The following is a 24,839-nucleotide window of genomic DNA, read 5'->3' on the forward strand; positions in this document are numbered from 1 at the left end:
GCTGTCCCTGCAGGCCTTTGCCAACAGTCTCTCTGCAGCCTTCTTGCAGCCCCTTCAGGTCCTGGCAGGCTGCTCTGAGCTCTGCCTGCAGCCTTCTCTTCTCCAGGCTCAACACCCCCAGCTCCCTCAGCCTGGCCTGGCAGCAGAGCTGCTCCAAGCCCCTGAGCATTCTCCTGGCCTCCTCTGGAGCCTCTCCATCAGCTCCAGGTCCCTGCTGTGCTGAGGGCTGCAGAGCTGCACCCAGCCCTGCAGGGGAGGTCTCAGCAGAGCAGGGGGGCAGAGCAGGGCTGACCCATGTGGGGAGCAGCAGAGAGAACTCCTTTTGCCTCCAGTGCTGAGTAGAGAGCTGTGCCTTAGCCTGGGCTGTGCACACCACCTCTGGCCCTCAAGCTGCAGGCAGGCAGCAGAATAAAATCTGAGATAATAAAACAAAGCACCACCCCCCCAAGAACAAAAAGCCACAAGCATCTTGAGAATCCACCTAACAGAGCAGGAAAATGACCTGTGCTGTGTTGCTGATCTCCTGCAAGTCCATTTGCAGTGCCCTCTATCACCACAGCCACAGGGGAAGCAGCACTTGGGCTGGGAAGGCAAAACCAAACCTGTTGGGGAAAGCAGCCCAGAGGGAAACTCCCTTGGAGCTGGAGGTCCCTCCCTGCCATGCCTGCACTCTCTGTGCCTCAAGGTGGTTGTCAGCTGCAGGGTGTGAGGAGCTGGTTCCCTTCTGCTGCTTTGCTCTCAGCTCCAGCAAAGTCAGGCACTGCCTTTGTTTATTTGAGCTGAGAGAGCAACAAGTCCCCAGAACCAGGAAAGAAAGGAAAGACCAAGTCTTGATCAGCTGAAACGCTTCGTTTGCCCTGCCCCAAGGTCTCATCTGAGCCTTGCAGGTTTGATAGCTGCTGGCTCAGAGGTCAGGCTGGGGCTGTGGGACAGAGCTGTGGGTTTGGTTGGGAGTGCCAAAGCATTCCAGTGTTTATCCTGGTCACTTTTGTTGTGAGGCAGCAGGAGAGAGATTGCCAAACTCACCTGGGCTCCTGCAGCGCTGCCTTTGTCTCAGCTGCTCTTGAAGGAGGCAGGGGGGCAGAAGCTGTGCCCAGCTCTGGGGGATAGGAGCCTCTGAAGATGCTGCCTGGGAACTCATTCTTCAGGCAGAAATGGAACCACAGAGCTGCCAGGGCTGGAAGGGAGCTCAGGGCTCAGCCAGCTCCAGCCCCCTGCCATGGGCAGGGACACCTCACACCACAGCAGGTTGCTCACAGCCACCTCCAGCCTGGCTGCAAACACCTCCAGGCAGGAGGCTGCCACCACCTCCCTGGGCAGCCTGTGCCAGGCTCTCACCACCCTCCTGGGCAACAACTTCTTCCTCACATCCAACCTGAATCTCCCCACTTCTAGTTCTGCTCCATCCCCCCCAGTCCTATCCCTCCCTGACACCCTCAGCAGTCCCTCCCCAGCTTTCCTGGAGCCCCCTGCAGATCCTGGAAGGCCACAATGAGGTCTCCTGGGAGCCTTCTCCTCTCCAGCCTGCACAGCCCCAACTCTCTCAGGCTGTCTCCATAGGAGAGGAGCTCCAGCCCTCATGGGGAAGAACTTCTTCCTGAGCTCTAACCTAAGTCTCCCCTCCTCAGCTTGGATCCTGACATCCAGTCTGTATCTCCCCACATCCAGCTTTGCTCCATTCCCCCTACTCCTGTCACTCCCTGACACCCAGCAGAGTCCCTCCCCAGTCATAATGAACTACCTGACACCTTTTCCCTCATCCACATGCCCTCACCATGGCTTTGCTGATTGAATTGATGGTGTGGCACAGATTTCACCAAGCCAGAGGTGCCTTGCTGTCAGAACTGCCCTGGGTCTCATTGCAGCTGCAGGAGAAGCTGTGTGTGCAGGCAGAGCAGGCTGCCCCCTGCAAACAGAAGTGCTGATTGCACTCATCTCAGGCTGCTATGAGAAGGAAGTCTGACAAGGCAAAAACCTGCCTGGAAAGGTGAAGTTGTTGGGAACCACAGCAGCAGAGGTCCCCAAGGCTGTCATTCCTCTTGTCAGAGGGCAGTGCTGCACTCCCAGCCAGCCAACAGAGCTCTGCCACAAATCAGCAGGGCCTGAAGCTATGGAGAGGGAGGGAAGCAGCAATGCAAATCACTTCGTGGCAGGGGAACGTGGCACCAGGCTTCAAACTGCAGAGGCAGCTCTGAAACATTGCTGTCAGCAGTGCTGAAGATGAGAGGGAACCTCAGGAGGTCCAACAAGAGCAAGTGCAGGGCTCTGCAGCTGGGCTGGGACAATCCTCACTGGCAGCAGAGGCTGGGGGAGGAGGGGAGAGAAAGCAGCCCTGAGGAGAAGGACTTGGGGGTGCTGGGGGGGAGAAGCTGGCCAGGAGCAGGCAGGGTGAGCCTGCAGCACAGAAGGCCAAGGGCAGCCTGGGCTGCAGCCAAAGCAGCACTGCCAGCAGAGCCAGAGAGGGGATTCTGCCCCTGTGCTCTGCTGAGACCTCCCCTGCAGGGCTGGGTGCAGCTCTGCAGCCCTCAGCACAGCAAGGACCTGGAGCTGATGGAGAGGCTCCAGAGGAGGCCAGGAGAATGCTCAGGGGCTTGGAGCAGCTCTGCTGCCAGGCCAGGCTGAGGGAGCTGGGGGTGTTGAGCCTGGAGAAGAGAAGGCTGCAGGCAGAGCTCAGAGCAGCCTGCCAGGACCTGAAGGGGCTGCAAGAAGGCTGCAGAGAGACTGTTGGCAAAGGCCTGCAGGGACAGCAGCAGGGCCAAGGGCTGCAAAGCAGAGCAGAGCAGCTTGAGCTTGGAGGTGAGGAAGAAGTTGTGCAGCAGGAGAGTGGTGGAAGCCTGGCAGAGGTTGCCCAGGGAGGTGGTTGAGGCTCCCTGCCTGGAGCTGTTGAAGGGGAGGCTGGAGAGGGCTGTGGGCAAGCTGCTGGAGTTGGGGCTGTCCCTGCTGAGTGCAGAGGGCTTGGGCTGCCTGAGCTCTGGGGAACCCTCCTGGCCTGAGCCATTCTGTGATGCTCTGAGGAGGGAAATCCACATCCCCTTTTAAGCTAACCAAGACAACTTGCTAAAGAGCCAAACCAGCTGTCCTTGACCTCCTCTAAGGACAAAGGAGCAGCCCTCTTGCACAGCTGCTCTCCCACCGCACCTCTCCCTCGGTGCTTTACCAGTTGGATTGGTAAGGAGGTAGCCTGGGAAACCACTGCCATGTGGTAAGCGAAACATTTCCCATGCCTGTCGATTTGTGAGAGCTGCTGGCAGGCTCTGCAGTGTGGGCCTTGATGGCTTCATGCCAGAGATTGATAAGGATCCAAACTGGTTATGTGGAGAGCAGGAGCTGCCTGCTGAAGCCAGGCAGCAAACAGCTTGGATGGCGACAGCAGGAAGGGAGAGAGATCAAACTTCTCAGTCAGCAATCCAGAGCTGACCCTTCTGGGGGATATTGACTTGGCCCATGGAAAGGCAGAGAGTGGCTCCAGAGAGCAGGCAGAGGACAGCTTGGAAATATTGTGGGAAGGGGGAAAAAAGCCAGCAAAGCACTGCAAGGCACCAGGCAAAGAATGCTGGAAAGGCAGAATTCAGTGATGGGAAAGCTGTTTGGAAGCACAGAGAACACCTGGGAGAGGCACACAGAAACAGACACAGACTCACACAGCTGCCAGGCTAGGAAGGGAGCTCAGGGCTCAGCCAGCTCCAGCCCCCTGCCATGGGCAGGGACACCTCACACCACAGCAGGTTGCTCACAGCCACCTCCAGCCTGGCTGCAAACACCTCCAGGCAGGAGGCTTCCACCACCTCCCTGGGCAGCCTGTGCCAGGCTCTCACCACCCTCAGGGGGAACAACTTCTTCCTCACATCCAATCTCAATCTCCCCACTTCTAGTTCTGCTCCATCCCCCCCAGTCCTATCCCTCCCTGACACCCTCAGCAGTCCCTCCCCAGCTTTCTTGGAGCCTCCTGCAGATCCTGGAAGGCCACAATGAGGTCTCCTGGGAGCCTTCTCCTCTCCAGCCTGCACAGCCCCAACTCCCTCAGGCTGTGCTCACAGCAGAGCAGCTCCAGCCCTCTGCTCCTCCTCGTGGCCCTGCTCTGGACACCTTCCAGCCCCTCCAGATCCTTCCTGGCACAGAGGCTCCAGAGCTGGCCCCAGAGCTGCAGCTGTGGTCTCAGCAGAGTGGAGCAGAGGGGCAGAGTCCCCTCCCTGCCCTGCTGGCCACACTTCTCTTGCTGCAGCCCAGTGCACTCACAGCTGCTTTGCACAGGGGTGAACATGGTTTGCAGCACTCGAAATGTGGACTGTCCTCAAGGGAGAGCAGAAATCTTGTCACAAGATGCAGTTGGAAACCTGCAAAGTGCAAAGTCCTGCTCATGAGGTGGTCCTGGGGGGGATGCTGCAGCCCTGCTCTGGGTTTTGAGCAAAACCAGAAGTGGGGAGATTGAGATTGGCTGTGAGGAAGAAGTTGTTCCCCATGAGGGTGGTGAGAGCCTGGCACAGGCTGCCCAGGGAGGTGGTGGAAGCCTCCTGCCTGGAGGTGTTTGCAGCCAGGCTGGAGGTGGCTGTGAGCAACCTGCTGTGGTGTGAGGTGTCCCTGCCCATGGCAGGGGGTTGGAGCTGGCTGAGCCTTGAGCTCCCTTCCAGCCCTGGCAGCTCTGTGGCTCTGTGTTAAACTTGAGAGCTTCCACAGAGTGCCAAAGGGAGGATGTCAGCATGGACAGGATAACAGCTTTGGTATCAAATGTGAGGCAGAGAGGAGCTGGCTGCCTGTGCCCTGTGAGGCTGGGATCACAGGAGTGAGTTGTCTCACAAAGACAGCTGGCTGTTCTGCAGGGCGTGAGGAAGGGGTCTGCTCTTTGCTTTTTCCAAGAGACCAAAAGTCCATAAGCCTGAAACAAGAAAGAGAAGAAAGATAATAGGGAAAACTGCAAAGCCACTCAGCAAATGGTGCTGGAAATGACAGCAGCAGCCAGGCTGGGAGAGAGCCTCAGGGTCCCCAGGCCCAACCATCAGCCCTGCTCTGCAAGGCTCAGCCCTGAGCCACAGCCCCAAGCCCCACAGCCAAACCCCCTTCAAACACAGCCAGCCCTGGGGACTCCACCACCTCCCTGCCCAGCACATCCCAAGCCCTGACCACTCTGCTGCCTAAGCTCCACTCTCAGCCTCCCCAGGGGCAGCTTGAGGCTCTGCCCTCTTCTTCTCTCACTAATGCCCTGGGAGAAGAGAGCAGCAGCAGCCTCTGCACAAGCTCCTTGCAGGGAGCTGCAGGCAGCCAGGAGCTCTCCCCTCAGCCTCCTCTCTTTCCCACTGACCATCCCCAGCTCCTTCAGCCTCTCTCCAGCAGCTTTCTCCTCCAGGTCCTTCCCAGCTTCCTTGCCCTCCTGGACATGGCACTGCAGGACAGGCTTTAGGGCCATGTTGGTGTTGGGTTTGGTCTTAGAGGCCTTTTCCAGCCTTCCTGGTTCTAAGGTTGCTTTGCAGTGTGAGTTTTGTGACTGTCACCTTCCAGGAGCTCTCTCCAAACGTGTTTGGAGTGGCTGAACTGCAGGGTGCAAAGCAGGGAGTGCAGAGGGCTGGGAACCAGCAGAGCAGAGCAGGGAGGTCAGTGCTGAGGTCAGCATTCCCCATGGCCATCCTCCCAGGCTGGAAAAGGCTTTGCAGTGATTTCCAGAGCCAGCTGTCTCCAGGAGGCTCTGTGTCCTCCCTTCCTGGGCACTGAAGGAGGTTAGAGCTTTGTCCTGTGGGCAAATCCCTCACACCCCAGCTTCTTTATAGCTGCAAGAAGAGCAGCAGAGGGCTCAGCTTTGGCCATTTGCTCTCCTTGCAGATGGTTCTGGATCCCAGCTGTCAGTCTGCAGACCCAAGGCATCTGGTTGCAGCAGCAGCAATTGGGTTTCAGCTTTCCTAAGCAGCTGTGGTAATGAAGAGGAAAGCTGTGATGAAAGCTCCTCCTTTTCCTCTGCTGTGGGAAGCTTATTCTGAGGGAAATCTTCATTAAAAGCTACCTGAGCAGCACATTGCTGCAGGCAATTCCAGCAAGTCCTCACTTGGATGCTAATGAGGTGGGGAAGAACCCCCCAGAACCCTGAGCTCATCATGGCTGGGTGATGCAAATTGTCCTTGATTTCACTAATTGCCAGCCCTCTTCATCAGAGTCCTGCAGGACCTCTGGCAAGCAGAAACCTTGCTCTGCATGGCCTCTTCTTTTCCTCCCCTGCTGTGTGTGTGACCCTCATTGTTCCAGGGGCAGAGCAACCAAGGCAGACACAGATGTGAAAAGCTTCTGCTCCCCCTCTGCTCTGCCCTGCTGAGAGCACAGCTGCAATCCTGGGTCCAGTCTGGGGCTCCCCAGGTGAAGAGAGACAGAGAGCTGCTGGAGAGAGCCCAAGGCAGAGGCAGGAGGATGCTGAGGGGACTTGAGCATCTCCCCTGGGAAGAGAGACTGAGAGCCCTGGGGCTGTTTAGCCTGCAGAGGAGAAGGCTGAGAGGGATCTGATCAATGTCTCTCAAGAGCTGAGGGCTGGGGGTCAAGGGGAGGGGGCCAAGCTCTTGTGGGTGCTGCACAGCAAGAAGCCAAGGAGCAATGGAGACAAACTTGAGCAGAGAAGGTTTCAGCTGCCCAGGAGGAGAAACTTCTTTGGGGTGAGGGTGAGGGAGGCCTGGAGCAGGCTGCCCAGAGAGGTTGTGGAGCCTCCTTCTCTGGAGCCTTTCCAACCCCCCCTGGCTGCATTGCTGTGTGGCCTGCCCTGGGTGCTGCTGCTCTGGCAGGGGCTGCACTGGATGCTCTCTTTGCAAAGGCCTGCAGGGACAGCAGCAGGGCCAAGGACTGCAAAGCAGAGCAGAGCAGCTTGAGCTTGGAGGTGAGGAAGAAGTTGTGCAGCAGGAGGGTGGTGGAAGCCTGGCAGAGGCTGCCCAGGGAGGTGGTTGAGGCTCCCTGCCTGGAGCTGTTGAAGGGGAGGCTGGAGAGGGCTGTGGGCAAGCTGCTGGAGTTGGGGCTGTCCCTGCTGAGTGCAGAGGGCTTGGGCTGCCTGAGCTCTGCAGCTCCCTCCCTGCTGAGACCATTCTGTGACTCTGTCTCTGTGGTTCTATGCTTTGTTCAACTCAATTGCTGCCCAAGCTGCCCTGGGTGCTGTTTCCAGCCCCACTGCCTTGCAGAGCTCCAGGGTCTCACAGCCTGGAAACCCACAGACTCTTTACTGGGGGAAGTCCATCCTGGATCATCCCAATCCTTGCAAATATTCCTCTGTTTAATTTGCCTGCAGGCTTCCTTCCCAGTGCCACATCAGTCAGTCCTCATCCTGCAGGGATAACAAATTAATTGGCTGGCCAGCAGCAGTGTTTCTCCTGGATGTGGGAATGCTCTCAGCTGCCAAATCAAATACAGCTTTAATCCTCCTCTGCTTGATGAACTCTTTAAGAAGCTCCTGCAGGTCCTCTTCTGCTCCTGTTGGTGGGCACAGCAATTTCTATGTAGCCATTGCCAAGCCCAGAATTTGATGATGGAATTCAGTGGTGGAAGCTGAGGCAGAGGCAGTGCCATGGGAAGAGGAGGAAAAATTTGTTCCCTGGGAGGGTGAGAGAAGCCTGGCAGAGGCTGCCCAGGGGGGCTGTGGAGTCTCCCTGTGTGGAGCTCTTGCAAGGCCAGCTGGATGTGTTGCTGTGTGAGCTGCTCTGGGTGCCCCTGCTGGGGCAGGGGGCTTGGGCTGGCTGAGCTCTGCAGCTCCCTGCCAGCCCCTGGCACCGATTCAGTCAGTTCCAGAGTAGCCACAGTTCCACCCCAAGGTGTATCTGTGTGATGGGGATTCACAGTCCCTCAGGGTGTGGGAGATGAGCTGTGCTGCAGGCTGTGTGGCTGCAGCTCCCCTGAGACCACTGCTCTGAGGAGCTCCTTCCAGCAAGAAGTGTCCTGCATGCAGGCTGCTGCCACTCCAATGCACAGCCTTAAAGAAGGTCCTGTGAGGAAAGCCAGCCAGGGAGGGCTGCTGAGTGCTCTCCTTCACAACCTGGCCAGGGAATGCTCTTCCTGATGAGGACATTCATTTGCTGTCCTGCAGCTGCATCCTCACTGGGTGCAATTGCACTGTGATGGATCCCAGCCTGCTGCCAGGAGCAGACTGGCTGCCTCAGTGCTGCTCCATCATCTCAGTCACCTCAGCTGTCCATTGCTGCCATGAGAATGTGTCTCCCAAAATGGTCAGCCTTCAAACTAAGAACCAGTTTCATGGATGTGAAGCCATGACAGCCTCTGCACCAGCTGCCTGCACTGCCTGGGGCTTGACCTCAGACTCACAGAGGCATGGAACCATGGAACCACAGAGTGGGCTGGGATGGAAGGGACCTCTGAACATCACAGAACCACAGCAGCAGCCAGGCTGGGAGAGAGCCTCAGGGTCCCCAGGCCCAACCATCAGCCCTGCTCTGCAAGGCTCAGCCCTAAAGCACAGCCCCAAGCCCCACAGCCAAAGCACCTTCAAACACAGCCAGCCCTGGGGACTCCACCACCTCCCTGCCCAGCACATCCCAAGCCCTGACCACTCTGCTGCCTAAGCTCCACTCTCAACCTCCCCAGGGGCAGCTTGAGGCTCTGCCCTCTTCTTCTCTCACTAATGCCCTGGGAGAAGAGAGCAGCAGCAGCCTCTGCACAAGCTCCTTGCAGGGAGCTGCAGGCAGCCAGGAGCTCTCCCCTCAGCCTCCTCTCTTTCCCACTAACCATCCCCAGCTCCTTCAGCCTCTCTCCAGCAGCTTTCTCCTCCAGGCCCTTCCCAGCTTCCTTGCCCTGCTCTGCCCTGGCTCCAGCACCTCCACAGCTCTCTGGCACTGAGCTGCCCTGAGCTGGACACAAGCCTCCAGGTGTGGGCTGCCCAGAGCTGAGTGCCAGGGGACAATCCCCTCCCTGCTGCTGCTGGACACAGCATTGCTGAGCCCAGCCAGGAGGCCTTTGGCTCTCTTGGCCCCCTGGGCACACTGCTGCCTCCTCTTCAGCTGCTTGCCCATCAGCACCCCCAGCTCCCTTTCTGCCAGCAGCTTTCCAGCCACACTGCCCCAAGCCTGCAGCCTTGCTTGGGGTTGTTGTGCCCCCAGGGCAGGACCTGGCACCTGGCCTGGCTGAAGCTGCTCCTGGTCACCTTGGCCATGGATCCAACCTATCCAAGTCCCTCTGCAGAGCCTCCCTGCCCTCGGGCAGCTCAAGATCATCCAATCCAACCCCCTCTGCAGTAAGCAGGAGCATCCTCCACGAGATCAGGCTGCCCAGAGCATTTGCTCTGGTTTTTTGGGTGTCTGTGGTTCAGTTCTTCCTATCAGTAGCCAGACCCAGCAGACTCTTTGAACAGCTCCAGGGATGGTGACTCCAGCAGCTCCCTGGGCAGCACATTCACTTCACAGCACTCAGGTCAGCCTTGGGCTATCCCTGGGAAGCCTTCTGTGTGCAGCTGTGTGGCCATCCTGGGCAGCAGGTTGGGCTGGGGATGCTGAGGTGCTCAGGCTGGGTTGCTAGACACACAGAGTGATCAATGTGCTGGGCAGGGAGGTGGTGGAGTCCCCAGGGCTGGCTGTGTTTGAAGGTGCTTTGGCTGTGGGGCTTGGGGCTGTGGCTCAGGGCTGAGCCTTGCAGAGCAGGGTTGATGGTTGGGCTTGGGGACCCTGAGGCTCTCTCCCAGCCTGGCTGCTGCTGTGGCTCTGTGGTTTCCTGACGCTTCAGTGCTGCTCACCTGTACCAGGAGCTGGTTTCATTGACGTCTGCTGCTGTTGCTGTTGTTGTTTGCCCCCTGCAGGAGTTTGTGATGATTGTTGTCTTTGGGCTGGAGTTCATCGTCCGCATCTGGTCGGCCGGCTGCTGCTGTCGGTACCGCGGCTGGCAGGGCAGGCTGCGCTTCGCCAGGAAGCCTTTCTGTGTCATAGGTGAGTCTGCAGGCCCCAACCAGGCCCCCCCGTACCCCCACCCCCACCGGCTGACCGCTGCAGCCCACCCGCAGCCAGCTGCCAAGCCAGGGCGGCCGGGTGGCAGCTGCCGGCTGGGGCAGGCTCTGTGCGAGGAGAGGCTGAGGGAGCTGGGGAGGCTCAGGGGGCACCTGGGGAGGGCTGAGATTGCACCACCCCCCAGCTGCCACAGCAGCTCAGGTGGGGGCAAATGCAGCTCTACAACCTGAAAATAGGAAATGCACTGAACAGCTCTGGGGGCAGCGCTGGAGCCTCTGTGCCAGCAAGGGGCTGGAGGGGCTGGGAGGTGTCCGGAGCAGGCGCAGAGGGCTGGAGCTGCTCTGAGCACAGCCTGAGGGAGCTGGGGCTGTGCAGGCTGGAGAGGAGAAGGCTCCCAGGAGACCTCATTGTGGCCTCCAAGAAAGCTGGGGAGGGACTTTGGAGGGTGCCAGGGAGGGATAGGACTGGGGGATGGAGCAGAACTAGAAGTGGGGAGATTGAGATTGGATGTGAGGAAGAAGTTGTTCCCCATGAGGGTGGTGAGAGCCTGGCACAGGCTGCCCAGGGAGGTGGTGGCAGCCTCCTGCCTGGAGGTGTTTGCAGCCAGGCTGGAGGTGGCTGTGAGCAACCTGCTGTGGTGTGAGGTGTCCCTGCCCATGGCAGGGGGCTGGGGCTGGCTGAGCCCTGAGCTCCCTTCCAGCCCTGGCAGCTCTGGGACTCTGATTTACAGTTTATGAACCACACAAGAACCACCTGGACATAACCAGGGGTTACCAACAGCTGCCTCCTCTTCCACCCTTCCCTTGCCCCCTGTGCACAGGACAAGAGACACAGAGGGGCAGGGAGCAGCTGGGTGGTGCTTGGCCACAGCAAAGAAGCACAGCCAAGGTCAGCAGCAGCCAAGCAAAAGCAGCCAGCTGCTGCCTGCCGGAGCAGGGAGGCCACCAAGGGGAAGAGCTGCTTTGCACAACTCACTCTGCTGTCAGAGCAAGGAGGTTGTTCAGGCCTCAGTATTTCCTTTGTCCATCCACTTACACTCTGCCACTTCTCTGCTCAGTCTGTGGAGCATGTTCTGCCTGAAACTGCCACAGGACCTTCTCACTCCCTGCCCAGAAGGAAGCTGCAGTCCAGCACCAGCTGCCTGCCTGGCTGGGCAGCCCTTGGCCAGCCTCTCCCTTGCTGCTGCAGGGGGCTCCCCGAGTCTGTGGTGGTCTCCAGGGCAGGGTCAGCACAGCACAGGGGCTGTGGGGCAGCTGGAGGCTGGCCCTCAGGGGGACAGCAGCCTGAAGTGCAGCTAGAGCCGGTGGCTGGAGCTGGCTGGTGGTTGGTTTGGGCACCCCAGATGCCCATCAGGAGTCTGTGGTAACATCTGGGCACTCTTGTCCCTGCAGTGCCACTCCAGTGTGAGGGTCTCTGCTGGGGGGAGCTCATCTCCCTGCTCTGTGGGGGTCCCTGTGGGCATCCTGGGCCAGTGCCTTACCTGCTTCTGTTGAGTGCTTTGGCTTTGCTCACTGGGGTTGGGAACTGGATGGCCTTTAAGGTCCTTTTCCAACCCAAAGCTTTCTGTAAAGCTCCTCTGCCAGGCAGCCAGTGACAGCACCAGAGGGCATGGCCTGAGGCTGTGCCAGGGGAGGTTTAGGTTGGATAGTAGGAAGCAGTTCCACACAGCAAGGCTGACTGGGCACTGGGACGTGCTGCCCAGGGAGCTGGTGGAGCCCCCATGCCTGGAGGGCTGCAAGAAGAGCTTGGATGTGGCACTTGGGGCAGGCTTTAGCTGCTGTGGTGGTGTTAGGTCACAGGCTGGGCTTGAGGACCTCAGAGGGCTCTGCCAGCCTCAGTGATTCTGGGGTGTGCCTGGGGCTCTTCTCTGGCTATAAAGCCACAGAGACCCCAGGCAGCAGTTCCCCTCCTTTCTTGGGCTCTCCAGAGACCATTTGCCCTGCCTGCCACACAGCCAGCTTGCCCCTTGGAGAGTGAGGGCTGGAGGTCTGACCTCACTGCACAGCCAGGAGCTGTGTGCAGCTGCTGGGCACAGGACACACAGCTGCATGCCCCCATGCCCCCAGCAGCACAGCATGTGGTGCTGCAGCACCCCCACTGCACAGCCAGGAGCTGTGTGCAGCTGCTGGGCACAGGACACACAGCTGCATGCCCCCATGCCCCCAGCAGCACAGCATGTGGTGCTGCAGCACCCCCACTGCACAGCCAGGAGCTGTGTGCAGCTGCTGGGCACAGGACACACAGCTGCATGCCCCCCATGCCCCCAGCAGCACAGCATGTGGTGCTGCAGCACCCCCACTGCACAGCCAGGAGCTGCTGGGCACAGGACACACAGCTGCATGCCCCCCATGCCCCCAGCAGCACAGCATGTGGTGCTGCAGCACCCCCACTGCACAGCCAGGAGCTGCTGGGCACAGGACACACAGCTGCATGCCCCCCATGCCCCCAGCAGCACAGCATGTGGTGCTGCAGCACCCCCACTGCACAGCCAGGAGCTGTGTGCAGCTGCTGGGCACAGGACACACAGCTGCATGCCCCCATGCCCCCAGCAGCACAGCATGTGGTGCTGCAGCCCCTCCACATCTCTCCTGGCTCCAGGTGTGCCCCCCCAGTGCCACCCCCTGCAGTGAAGGCCGTGGGAGCCCCCAGGATGCTCTGTGCTGGAGCATTTGGGCTGTGGGGAGAGGCTGAGGGCCCTGGGCTTGTTCAGCCTGGGGGTCAGCTGGCTGCAGCAGGGGCTCAGTGAGCTCAGTGCTGAGGCCCCCCTGGGAAGCAGCAGAGCAGTCCTGGCCTATTGCTCCTCCTGCATCTGTTGAATCGTTCCCTTAGCCCTCCCTCCAGTTGTTCTTCCTGCAGATTGCTCCAGTGGGACAGGAATATCTCAGCAGCCTTCCTCTGTTTACTATTCATTAGCTTTGTTATCTGTCTCCAGCAGATCTGCCCTCTGGTTAGTGTGTGTGAGCAGACACAAATCATCTCAGGGAGCAGCCTCAGGGCTAGCAGTAATGAATGGGAGGGAGGCCTCCAGGGTCACTTTCAGGCAGCCTTTATTTTGCTTCCATTCATAATGAGAATAAAATTCCTCCAGGGCCAGAGCCCTGTGCTTGCATTGGCAGGGCCACAGTGGCACTGCCCTGGCAAATCAGGCCAGCAAGTGCTGCTGCCAGGTTGCTGATGCTGTCTACCAAATCACTTGGCAGCCCTGGCCCCTTGCTTGTGGCTGTCACACCAGGAGTGGCAGTGCAGTGCTAAAGCCTGCCCTGCCTTTTGTTCCATCTCACAGCGAGCTGCCCTCCCTCCTGCTCTCTGCTTCCAGAGCAGCTTCCCTGGGGGGTGCAGAGGACACCCCCAGCACAGCCTCCCTGTGGGGTGCAGAGGACACCCCCAGCACAGCCTCCCAGGGACTCCATGTGCCTGAAGATGTCCTAACTTCTGCCCCAGGGCAGGGAGGCTCTGCAGAGGGACTTGGATAGGTTGGATCCATGGCCAAGGTGACCAGGAGCAGCTTCAGCCAGGCCAGGTGCCAGGCCCTGCCCTGGGGGCACAGCAACCCCAAGCAAGGCTGCAGGCTTGGGGCAGTGTGGCTGGAAAGCTGCTGGCAGAAAGGGAGCTGGGGGTGCTGATGGGCAAGCAGCTGAAGAGGAGGCAGCAGTGTGCCCAGGGGGCCAAGAGAGCCAAAGGCCTCCTGGCTGGGCTCAGCAATGCTGTGTCCAGCAGCAGCAGGGAGGGGATTGTCCCCTGGCACTCAGCTCTGGGCAGCCCACACCTGGAGGCTTGTGTCCAGCTCAGGGCAGCTCAGTGCCAGAGAGCTGTGGAGGTGCTGGAGCCAGGGCAGAGCAGGGCAAGGAAGCTGGGAAGGGCCTGGAGAAGAAAGCTGCTGGAGAGAGGCTGAAGGAGCTGGGGATGGTTAGTGGGAAAGAGAGGAGGCTGAGGGGAGAGCTCCTGGCTGCCTGCAGCTCCCTGCAAGGAGCTTGTGCAGAGGCTGCTGCTGCTCTCTTCTCCCAGGGCATTAGTGAGAGAAGAAGAGGGCAGAGCCTCAAGCTGCCCCTGGGGAGGTTGAGAGTGGAGCTTAGGCAGCAGAGTGGTCAGGGCTTGGGATGTGCTGGGCAGGGAGGTGGTGGAGTCCCCAGGGCTGGCTGTGTTTGAAGGTGCTTTGGCTGTGGGGCTTGGGGCTGTGCTTTAGGGCTGAGCCTTGCAGAGCAGGGCTGATGGTTGGGCCTGGGGACCCTGAGGCTCTCTCCCAGCCTGGCTGCTGCTGTGGTTCTGTGAAATCCTAAGTTTCCTGGGCAGGTAAATCTGGAGCTTGGCTGTGAGCACTGCAGAGCAGTGCTGCTGCCTGTGGCACTGTGCAGTGCAGGAGCAATCCAGCAGCACAAGGACTAAGTGTTGCCCCCAGGAGCACAGCCTCTGGGACGTGCTCTGTGTCTGCCCTGTGCTGTAGGAGATGCCAAGCTCCAGGGAGATCTTTGAAACAAGAGAGGCTCCCTGCTAACCAGGAGGCATCACAGAGTGGCAGGGCTTGGAAGGGACAGCTGGGGATCACCCAGCCCAGCCCCTGCAGGGTCACCCAGCACAGGGCACACAGAGCACATCCAGGCAGGTCTGGAAAGGCTCCAGAGCAGGAGACTCCACAGCCTCTCCGTGCAGCCTGCCCCAGGGCTCTGCACCCTCGAAGGAAAGAAGTTTTGCCTTAAGTTCAAGTGAAGCCTCCTGGGCTCTAGTTCATACCTGTGAGCCTTGTCCTAGCACTGGGCACCACTGGAAAGAGCCCAGCCCCAGGACCTGAGGGATGTGAGGGACCTCCTCCCTGCCAAGCCACTCAGTGGCCCTGAAATAAATGCAGGCCCCTGGCAGTGGGCTGCCCAGAAGGCTCCGTGGGACCTGACACAGTCAGACCCCTGGCCACTGTCCTGGGCCCCTGAGAGGTTTTGCTCCACAAGGAACTCTCTCTGTGTGCCCCACACAGTGGCACTGGGAAAATGATGCAGAGTAAGAGCTAAGCTCTGGGTCAGAAGAGTCAGATCCTGCCAGGCTCAGCTGCCTGGATGAAGTCTGCTGAGCTTTGAGGAGAGCTTTGCTCTCTCTGCTGACTCTGGGAGATTTCCACAGGTCACAGAGTCAATGCCAGGGGCTGGCAGGGAGCTGCAGAGCTCAGCCAGCCCAAGCCCCCTGCCCCAGCAGGGGCACCCAGAGCAGCTCACACAGCAACACATCCAGCTGGCCTTGCAAGAGCTCCACACAGGGAGACTCCACAGCCCCCCTGGGCAGCCTCTGCCAGGCTTCTCTCACCCTCCCAGGGAACAAATTCTTCCTCCTCTTCCCATGGCACTGCCTCTGCCTCAGCTTCCACCACTGCCCCTTGTGCTGGCATTGGGCAGCCCCCAGCAGAGCCTGGCTCCAGCCTCTGGCCACTGCCCCTGCACAGCTTTAGCCCCAGCAAGGAGGGATTGGGGGGGATGGAGCAGAACTAGAAGTGGGGAGATTGAGATTGGCTGTGAGGAAGAAGTTGTTGCCCAGGAGGGTGGTGAGAGCCTGGCACAGGCTGCCCAGGGAGGTGGTGGCAGCCTCCTGCCTGGAGGTGTTTGCAGCCAGGCTGGAGGTGGCTGTGAGCAACCTGCTGTGGTGTGAGGTGTCCCTGCCCATGGCAGGGGGCTGGAGCTGGCTGAGCCTTGAGCTCCTTTCCAGCCCTGGCAGCTCTGTGCCCTCCCAGCATGAAATCTGCTGCTGGTGGAACTTGGTGTTTCTGGCTTGGGAGCTGAGCTTCCTTGGTCCAGGACCTGCTTACTCCCAGAGCATCCCTGGGTGATTTGGAGTGCAAGGCCAGGGCAGCAGGGGCTGTTGGTGTTGCTTACCAGGAGCAGCAGATTTGCTGCCTGCCTGCAGCTCAGCTGTGGGCTGTGTCTGCATGCCAAGGTGACAGCCACCCAGCACAGCCTTCCATGAGCACAGAGCAGAGCTGCAGCAGAGCTGCTCCCAGCCTCGAGGTGCATTTGTTTACCAAGGGCTGGCAGCAGTGCCACGTGGAGGCTCAGCAGCACTCTCAATTACTGAGGAGTGGATGCAGCAAGAGGCAGCAGCCACTGCTGTCAGTGCTCTGAAGCAAGCTCTGTCACCCTCAGGCTCGGGAGCCTGCTGCCAGGCAGTGGACCCCAGCTTCCTGGGGGGGTTTGCTCCTCCTGCAGCCTCAGCAGGACTTGAACTTGTGACACTTGCATCGTGCTGCAGCCTGGCTGCAGCTGAAGTGGAAGCAGCTGTGGGGAGAGTGCTCCTGGGCTGCCTCAACTCCAGGCAAGCCTTCCCTGGGCCTCCCTGGCAGTGTAAATGGCCCTGGAGAGATGTGACAGCAGCAGGGGAGGCTCAGCTTGAGGGGGAGCAAACACTTCCCAGCCAGCAGTTCCAGCCCCACATTTACATCCAGAGGCTGCACAGACACAGGCACTAAGTCACTGCCCCCAGCTCTCCCCCCAGGGGTGCTCAGTGCTCCCCACTCCTGCCAGGCTCCCTCAAGCAGCACTCCAGGATGATGCCCAGTGAGAGGACAAGGGGCAGGGGTGGAAGCTTCTGGCTGCAGTGGGAACAACATCTGCAGCAACTCCAACAGCTGTGCAGGGGCAGTGGCCAGAGGCTGGAGCCAGGCTCTGCTGGGGGCTGCCCAATGCCAGCACAAGGGGCAGTGGTGGAAGCTGAGGCAGAGGCAGTGCCATGGGAAGAGGAGGAAGAATTTGTTCCCTGGGAGGGTGAGAGAAGCCTGGCAGAGGCTGCCCAGGGGGGCTGTGGAGTCTCCCTGTGTGGATAACTTGGTGTGCTGGGGGGCAGCAAGAGAAGTGTGGCCAGCAGGGCTGGGGAGGTTCTGCTCCCCCTCTGCTCTGCTCTGCCCTGCTGAGAGCACAGCTGCAATCCTGGGTCCAGTTTGGGGCTCCCCAGCTGAAGAGAGACAGAGAGCTGCTGGAGAGAGCCCAAGGCAGAGGCAGGAGGATGCTGAGGGGACTTGAGCATCTCCCCTGGGAAGAGAGACTGAGAGCCCTGGGGCTGTTTAGCCTGCAGAGGAGAAGGCTGAGAGGGATCTGATCAATGTCTCTCAAGAGCTGAGGGCTGGGGGTCAAGGGGAGGGGGCCAAGCTCTGTTGGGTGCTGCACAGCAAGAAGCCAAGGAGCAATGGAGACAAACTTGAGCAGAGAAGGTTTCAGCTGCCCAGGAGGAGAAACTTCTTTGGGGTGAGGGTGAGGGAGGCCTGGAGCAGGCTGCCCAGAGAGGTTGTGGAGTCTCCTGCTCTGGAGCCTTTCCAACCCCCCCTGGCTGCATTGCTGTGTGGCCTGCCCTGGGTGCTGCTGCTCTGGCAGGGGCTGCACTGGATGCTCTCTGCAGCTCCCTCCCAGTGATCCCCACAGCTGGTGGTGACCTCACTGCCTCCAGGGCTTTGGGTTCCTCTTCTTTCATTTCTATATTTTATCTTATTTTTGTTTTCATTAAAGTCCTTTTAGTTTTCTTTCCTGACCCCTAAGTCTCTCTCCCCTTTTCCCTTACTCTTCCCTTTGGGATGGGAGGAGAGTCAACAGAGAGCCTCTGCCCCTTGCTTAGTGGCTGGTTGGTTAGTTGCCAGCCCTCACCCTTGGCACTGGGCAAATGCTCTTCAGGCAAGATCCTTTTCTCTTCCCCATCAGAACCAGAGGCTCTCTCTCCCAGCACACAGAGCAGCCAGCAGCACAGTTCCCGGGCACAGGGAGGTTAAATTCTTGCTCTGAGCAGGAAATGGCAACCTCTCAGCCCCTCTGGAGCTATCCAAACATCAGTAAATAATCCTTAATTGGTCCAGGGAGAGATGCTGATGTGCCCTGGCACCTAGGGCCAGTGGGAGGCATCTGCTGCCTCAGGGGCTTGGAGTAGTCACTCACAGATTGCAGGAGATCCACAGCAGAATGGATGAAAGAGGTTAGAGCCCTGGGATGGGATCCAGGGGGACCTGGACAGGCTGCAGAGGTGAACCCAGCTGAACCTCAGGAGGTCCAACAAGAGCAAGTGCAGGGCTCTGCAGCTGGGCTGGGACAATCCTCACTGGCAGCAGAGGCTGGGGGAGGAGGGGAGAGAAAGCAGCCCTGAGGAGAAGGACTTGGGGGTGCTGGGGGGGAGAAGCTGGCCAGGAGCAGGCAGGGTGAGCCTGCAGCACAGAAGGCCAAGGGCAGCCTGGGCTGCAGCCAAAGCAGCACTGCCAGCAGAGCCAGAGAGGGGATTCTGCCCCTGTGCTCTGCTGAGACCTCCCCTGCAGGGCTGGGTGCAGCTCTGCAGCCCTCAGCACAGCAAGGACCTGGAGCTGATGGAGAGGCTCCAGAGGAGGCCAGGAGAATGCTCAGGGGCTTGGAGCAGCTCTGCTGCCAGGCCAGGCTGAGGGAGCTGGGGGTGAAGGAGGAGGAGGAGGAGGAGGAGGAGGAGGAGGAGGAGGAGGAGGAGGAGGAGGAGGAGGAGAAGGAGAAGGAGAAGGAGAAGGAGAAGGAGAAGGAGAAGGAGAAGGAGAAGGAGAAGGAGAAGGAGAAGGAGAAGGAGAAGGAGAAGGAGAAGGAGAAGGAGAAGGAGAAGGAGAAGGAGAAGGAGGAGAAGGAGAAGAAGGGAGGAAAAGAAAAGAAAAGAAAATGTGAGATAAGAAAAGAGAAGGCAAAATAAGGGGAAAAGAGGAAAGGGGAAAGGAAAGAAAAGAAAAGAAAAGAGGAAAGAAAAGAAAAGAGGAAAGAAAAGAAAAGGAAAGAAAAAGACAAGACAAGAAAAGACAAGAAAAAAGAAAAGAAAAGAAAAGAAAAGAAAAGAAAAGAAAAGAAAAGAAAAGAAAAGAAAAGAAAAGAAAAGAAAAGAAAAGAAAAGAAAAGAAAAGAAAAGAAAAGAAAAGAAAAGAAAAGAAAAGAAAAGAAAGAGGAGGATGGGAGCCATTCACAGAGCTTCAGGCTTCTGAAGAGCTGAACAGCAGCACCCTAACAGAGGCCATCCAGAGAGGGAAATCTTTGCGTCTTTGAGCTCTTGTGGAGGAAGATCATAGCCTGGGAAAGGTGATTTCATCATAAGTGGTTGCAAGAAGGCTCCCAACAAGGCATTAACCACTCTTCCCTCTGCTGGCTCAAGAGGGCACAGAATCCAGCTCCGGGCTGGAGCCTGCTGCAACAGCTGCTGGGCAGAGGCAAACTGGGCTGGGTTTGCCAGCTGGCAGCTCCCTGCTGGGAGAGCAGCCCCCTTGCTCTGAAAGCAGGGGCACACTGCACACAGCCATGGACTTCAACCTTCCTGAAAAGGGATTTAAATCTTTCTTAAAGGCCAGGCTGAGGGAGCTGGGGGTGTGCAGCCTGGAGGAGAGAAGGCTGCAGGCAGAGCTCAGAGCAGCCTGCCAGGACCTGAAGGGGCTGCAAGAAGGCTGCAGAGAGACTGTTGGCAAAGGCCTGCAGGGACAGCAGCAGGGCCAAGGGCTGCAAAGCAGAGCAGAGCAGCTTGAGCTTGGAGGGGAGGAAGAAGTTGTGCAGCAGGAGGGTGGTGGAAGCCTGGCAGAGGTTGCCCAGGGAGGTGGTTGAGGCTCCCTGCCTGGAGCTGTTGAAGGGGAGGCTGGAGAGGGCTGTGGGCAAGCTGCTGGAGTTGGGGCTGTCCCTGCTGAGTGCAGAGGGCTTGGGCTGCCTGAGCTCTGCAGCTCCCTCCCAGCCCAGCCCATTCTGTGGCTCTGTGAAACACTGAACTGTGGCTCTGGTTAGCACTTTTCATTCAGGCCAGGTCCCTGGGAGCCCTTCACCTGCCTGTGCTGTCAGCAGCTACAGCTCATGGCCCTGCTGGGCACATGCTCTGTGTAGGGGCTGAGGAAGTCCTCAGCAAACATCTTTAAGCTATTAACAGCTGGCTCAATAAATCCTTAAACTCCAAGGGCCTCCTAGCAAGCTAAGATTAAGTCCAACTAGAGGCCTCTCACAGATTTAGACTTTATTAGCCCCTTCCAGTAACTGATCCTTAGCATTACCTCCATGCACCTGCCAGAAGATCCAGCTGGAGGTTTATTGGGCTTCAAGAGAGGCTGCCAGCAGCACATTAAGTACTGCATCTCTGACCCAGTGTTCACCAGCTGCATTTGTGCCCAACCCAAGGAGCAAACCACACACAGACCCTCCCCATTAATCCTCCCCTGAGCCCTTTTGTGCCTTACAAGCTCTGGAAGAAGAAGATTTGCAAATCACTGCACTCTGCCTCAGGCTTTTTTCCCTCATCCCCTGGATGAGAGCAGGGCCGAGGCTGATGTGGAGAGAAAAACCTGTCTGAAGATACTCTGCCCTGGGGAGACCACATCTGGGGTGCTGTGCCCAGGTCTGGGCTCCCCACTTCAAGAGGGACAGGAAAATGCTGGAATCACAGAAGGGAGCTCAAGGAGTTCTCCTCAGCACTGCTAAACCTGAGACCTAAACACTGCAGCTCTGTGGCACAGCTGCAGCAGTGCTGCTGCACTGTCAGACCCTTGCTGCACTCAGCACAGCAGCTGTGACAAGCAGGACTCAGGAACCTCCTCTGTGCTCTTCATGTCTTCTGCAATGCTGGAGTGGAACCGGGGCAGGAGCACAGAGCCAGCCCCTGCTGGGCTGCTCTGCCCACCTGGCACCTCAGCAGTGCTGCTGGCAACAGGCAGTGTCTGAAGGGGTGTCAGGGAGCAGGGACTTCTGTGCAAATTGACTTTCTCCAGGGCTTGCAGGGGCTGATAACCTGCTGGTAAGGCTGAAGGGAGGCAGCTGCAGCCAGGAGGGGTGAGCAGAGCTGGGGTGTGGAGCTGCCAGCATGGCCAGCTCACAGGGGCCAGGGGAGCAGGGCTCAGGAGTCTCTCTGCAGAAGCAAGCACTGTGGTACAGCAGCTGCAGGGATCACAGGGTCACAGCAACACTCAGGCTGCTTGGAGGAGAGCCTCAGGGTCCCCAAGCCCAACCATGAGCCCTGCTCTGCAAGGCTCAGCCCTAAACCACAGCCCCAAGCCCCACAGCCAAAGCACCTTCAAACACAGCCAGCCCTGGGGACTCCACCACCTCCCTGCCCAGCACATCCCAAGCCCTGACCACTCTGCTGCCTAAGCTCCACTCTCAACCTCCCCAGGGGCAGCTTGAGGCTCTGCCCTCTTCTTCTCTCACTAATGCCCTGGGAGAAGAGAGCAGCAGCAGCCTCTGCACAAGCTCCTTGCAGGGAGCTGCAGGCAGCCAGGAGCTCTCCCCTCAGCCTTGTCTGACACTGCAAGGACATTGAGGTCCTGGAGAATGGGCAGAAAGGGACAATGAGGCTGGTGAACAGATCTGGTGAGGAGCAGCTGAGGGAACTGGAGATAAGGAGGCTGAGAGCCTGGAATGGACCTCATGGTAAGGAAAATATCTGAAATAGCCTTCTAAGAAAGCAGCAGCACAGATCAATTCTTCCTAGTAAAAGGTCTCTGACTGTCACCAGGCTTCCTGCCACAAACCTGACCTCTGATACTTCACACAGACTCCTACAGTCATGGAATCACAGAGTGGGCTGGGCTGGGAGGGAGCTGCAGAGCTCAGGCAGCCCAAGCCCTCTGCACTCAGCAGGGACAGCCCCAACTCCAGCAGCTTGCCCACAGCCCTCTCCAGCCTCCCCTTGCACAGCTCTTCTCTTTTCTTATCTCATATTTTCTTGTCTTTTCTTTTCCCTCCTTCTCCTTCTCCTTCTCCTCCTCCTTCTCCTCCTTCTTTCTCCTTCTCCTTCTTTCTCCTCCTACTTCTCCTCCTCCTCCTCCTCCTCCTTCTCCTTCTTTCTCCTTCTCCTCCTCCTTCTTTCTCCTTCTCCTTCTCCTTCTCCTTCTCCTTCTCCTTCTCCTTCTCCTTCTCCTTCTCCTTCTCCTTCTCCTTCTCCTTCTCCTTCTCCTTCTCCTTCTCCTTCTCCTTCTCCTTCTCCCTCTCCCTCTCCCTCTCCTCTCCTCTCCCAGTTCTCAGACAGGTCTCTTGAAGCAGTCCTTTCCTGCTGGTGATCTGGGAGCCCCACAACTTCCCTTTCAGAAGCTGCTGCCTGCCCTTACTCAGATGCCCCTCAGCCACCAGGCTGTGCCTTAAGCTGCTCCCAGTGCCAGTTGCTCTCAGTTTAGGCTGGAGTTTGCACCAGTGTCTGTGTTGTGCTGTGCTCCAGAGCAGCACTCTGGGGGGTGTGGGGTGACCCCTGTGCTGCCCTGGCTGACCAAGACCCCGAGTGTGCTTCAAGAGGAGAAGCAGGCACGGTGCACACACGCAGCAGTGACTTGCAGGCTCCCTGCTGGCCTCTGGTTTCCTTCCCAGCAGGGTTTGCTGAGCTTTCTCTTACACCTGCTCCTGGCAGCTTAGGCTGTGCTGAAGTGTGCTGCCTTCCCTGCTGCGAGGAGCACGGCCAGGCAGGGCTGCCTTGGGCACACTCCTGCTTTCCCTGCCCCTAGCCTGAGGAGCTGTAGCCTGGAAGGGTCTGGGGGGCAGAGGGGCAGCACTGGGAGAAAGTCAGTCAAAGGAGAGAACAAGGTGAGAAGAAGATGCAGCCCTGCCCCAGCAGCCTGGGAAGGCCTCTCCTCCCTCCAAGTGTTTCCAGACGTGTGCCAGGTTGTTCTCTCCTCCCCTGCTCCCTCAGCCTCTCCTCCTCTGCCTCTCCCCATCCCTACCCTCCCTCTGCAAGCAGCTGGCTCCCAGGGACCAGGCAGAGCTTCCACAAAGGCAGAGCAGAGCTGTGCTGCCGCTGCCTGCTTCGCCACTCGTGCTCAGAGGGGAGCAGGGAGGGGGCAGAGGGGTTCCAGCAGCACAGGGCAGATGCTGTGTGGCACTGGCAAGACTCAGTCCCTTTGGACCCTTGGCAGTGGGGCAGTGCCCAGGGAACTCCACCTCCCAGGGGAAGCTCTTGGAGATCCTGGGATGGGCAGGCAGAAGGGCAGGGGCACTGGCTTTGCAAAGAGCTGTCCTGCTGAGGGTACCCAAACCCTGCAGTAACTTCCAGACCAAGGCACAGTCCATAACACATGGCTGGCCTTCCCCCTTTCGAAGCCTGGGAGTGATTGGCAGGCTGCACCCTGCATGGCCAACAGAGCTGCAGCTAAGGCTTAGAGCAGGACCCCAGGAGGCCACAGAGGGCTGGAGCCCCTCTCCCATGGGGACAGGCTGAGAGAGTTGGGGTTGCTCAGCCTGGAGGAGGGAGGGCTCCAGGGAGACCTTAGGGCAGCCTGCCAGTGCCTGAAGGGGCTACAGGAGAGCCTGGGAGGGACTCCTGACAAGGGTTTGGAGATCTGGCACAGGGGGAAAGGCTTTGAGCTGTAAGAGGGCAGACTGAGACTGGAGATGAGGAAGAAATTCTTTGCAGGGAGGGTGGGGAGAGACTGGCACAGGCTGCCCAGGGAGGCTGTGGCTGTCCCCCACCTGGAGGTGTTCCAGGCCAGGCTGGATGAGGCCCTGAGCAGCCTGTGCTGGTGGGAGGTGTCCCTGCCCATGGCAGGGGCTTGGAGCTGGGTAACCTTCAAGGTCCCTTCTGACCCAACCCATCCTATGGATCCATGAATTACAGGGGGCTGTGCCTTTGTGCAGGGTGGCACAAGCCCAGCTGGCCCTGCCAGCAGGTCAGTCACCAGGGACACCTCAGCAGCCCAGTCGTTCCCTGGGGGCTTTCCAGCACACTCTGTGTGAGCACCAGGGGCAGGCAAACAGGAATGGAGTGGAGTGGAGTGGAGTGGAGTGGAGTGGAGTGGAGTGGAGTGGAGTGGAGTGGAGTGGAGTGGAGTGGAGTGGAATAGAATAGAATAGAATAGAATAGAATAGAATAGAATAGAATAGAATAGAATAGAATAGAATAGAATAGAATAGAATAGACCAGACCAGGCTGGAAAAGACTTTTGAGATCATCCAGTCCAACCTATCCCCCAGCACCACCTAACCAACTCAACCATGGCACCAAGGGCCTCATCCAGGCTCTTCCTGAACACCTCCAGGGCTGGGGACTCCACCACCTCCCTGGGCAGCACATCCCAAGGGCCAAGCTCTCCTGCTGGGAGGAACTTCTTCCTAGCAGAAGCTGGCTTGCAGGAGGGGAGCTGAGTGCTCCCTGGCTGTGCTGCCAGGAGAGTGAGTCAGGATCTGGGGCTTAGTTCAGCAGAGTTCACAGAGGTGTTCCCTGTTACATGAGAGTCCCTGCTCCCCAGCAGCTTCTTCTGAAGGGCACAGCCAGCCCAGGTCTAAGGGCATAGCTGTCAGGCCAAGGGGATGTTTCAGATACCCCAAGGCATCTCAGATGGCACTGGGCAAATCCATTTGGGCAGCTGAAGTGAGTGCCAGAGAGCAGATCAGCTGAGCAGCCAGCAGGAGCCTTCCTGGGGATTAGCTGCACCTCTCCACAGTGCCTTGGCTCCCCTGTGCTGCCCAGGGACTTTAGACACCTGCTCCACTGCAGACACCTACGGCTCAAAGTCTTCCCAGGGAGCTCAGTGCCTTGGCATGAAGCTGGATCCCCCTCCCCCAGCTGCTTTGCTGATCTCCATTTCAGTGTGGGATGTCTTTAACTTCTCCTGCTCACAGGCTCAGAGGCTGTCAGGGGCTGGAAGGGACCTCTGGAGAGCTCCCAGGCCAAGCCCCTGCCAGAGCAGGAGCAGAGAACCCAGCACAGGGCACACAGAACACATCCAGACAGGGCTGGGAAGGCTCCAGAGCAGGAGACTCCACAGCCAGGATGTTTGCAGGCCAGGGGGATTTGGACCTCAACTTCCCTTGGTGGCTGAGCAGAACGAACCAAGGCTGCTTCCTGCTGCCCTGGGGCACTCTGAGGAAGGAGTCTGCTGCTTGTAGGAGCAGCCAGGCTCTCACCACTCACCTGTGGGAGCCCCTGTCACTTGCTGGGTCATTCCTGACCTGGAGAGCCACTTGGGGCAAGATGAGAGCTCATGCCCAACACTAAAGAAGTTAAAGCTCCTGTCAACAGGAACTTGCTTTTAGT

At 58.7% G+C, this 24,839-nt stretch overlaps 1 protein-coding gene across 1 annotated transcript in view; it reads left to right on the forward strand.

Moving 5' to 3' along the window:
* The window catches only part of KCNQ5 (potassium voltage-gated channel subfamily Q member 5), a 221,708-nt gene that overhangs the window by 142,044 nt on the left and 54,825 nt on the right, over window positions 1-24,839 (forward strand). The window contains exon 3 of the mRNA XM_054162532.1: window positions 9,758-9,884. Coding sequence (XP_054018507.1) covers window positions 9,758-9,884 — 127 coding nt within the window. The remainder of the gene's footprint in view (window positions 1-9,757; window positions 9,885-24,839) is intronic.

The sequence above is a fragment of the Dryobates pubescens genome, chromosome 6 (genome assembly GCF_014839835.1).
Source record: "Dryobates pubescens isolate bDryPub1 chromosome 6, bDryPub1.pri, whole genome shotgun sequence".
Taxonomy (NCBI): Eukaryota; Metazoa; Chordata; class Aves; order Piciformes; family Picidae; genus Dryobates; species Dryobates pubescens.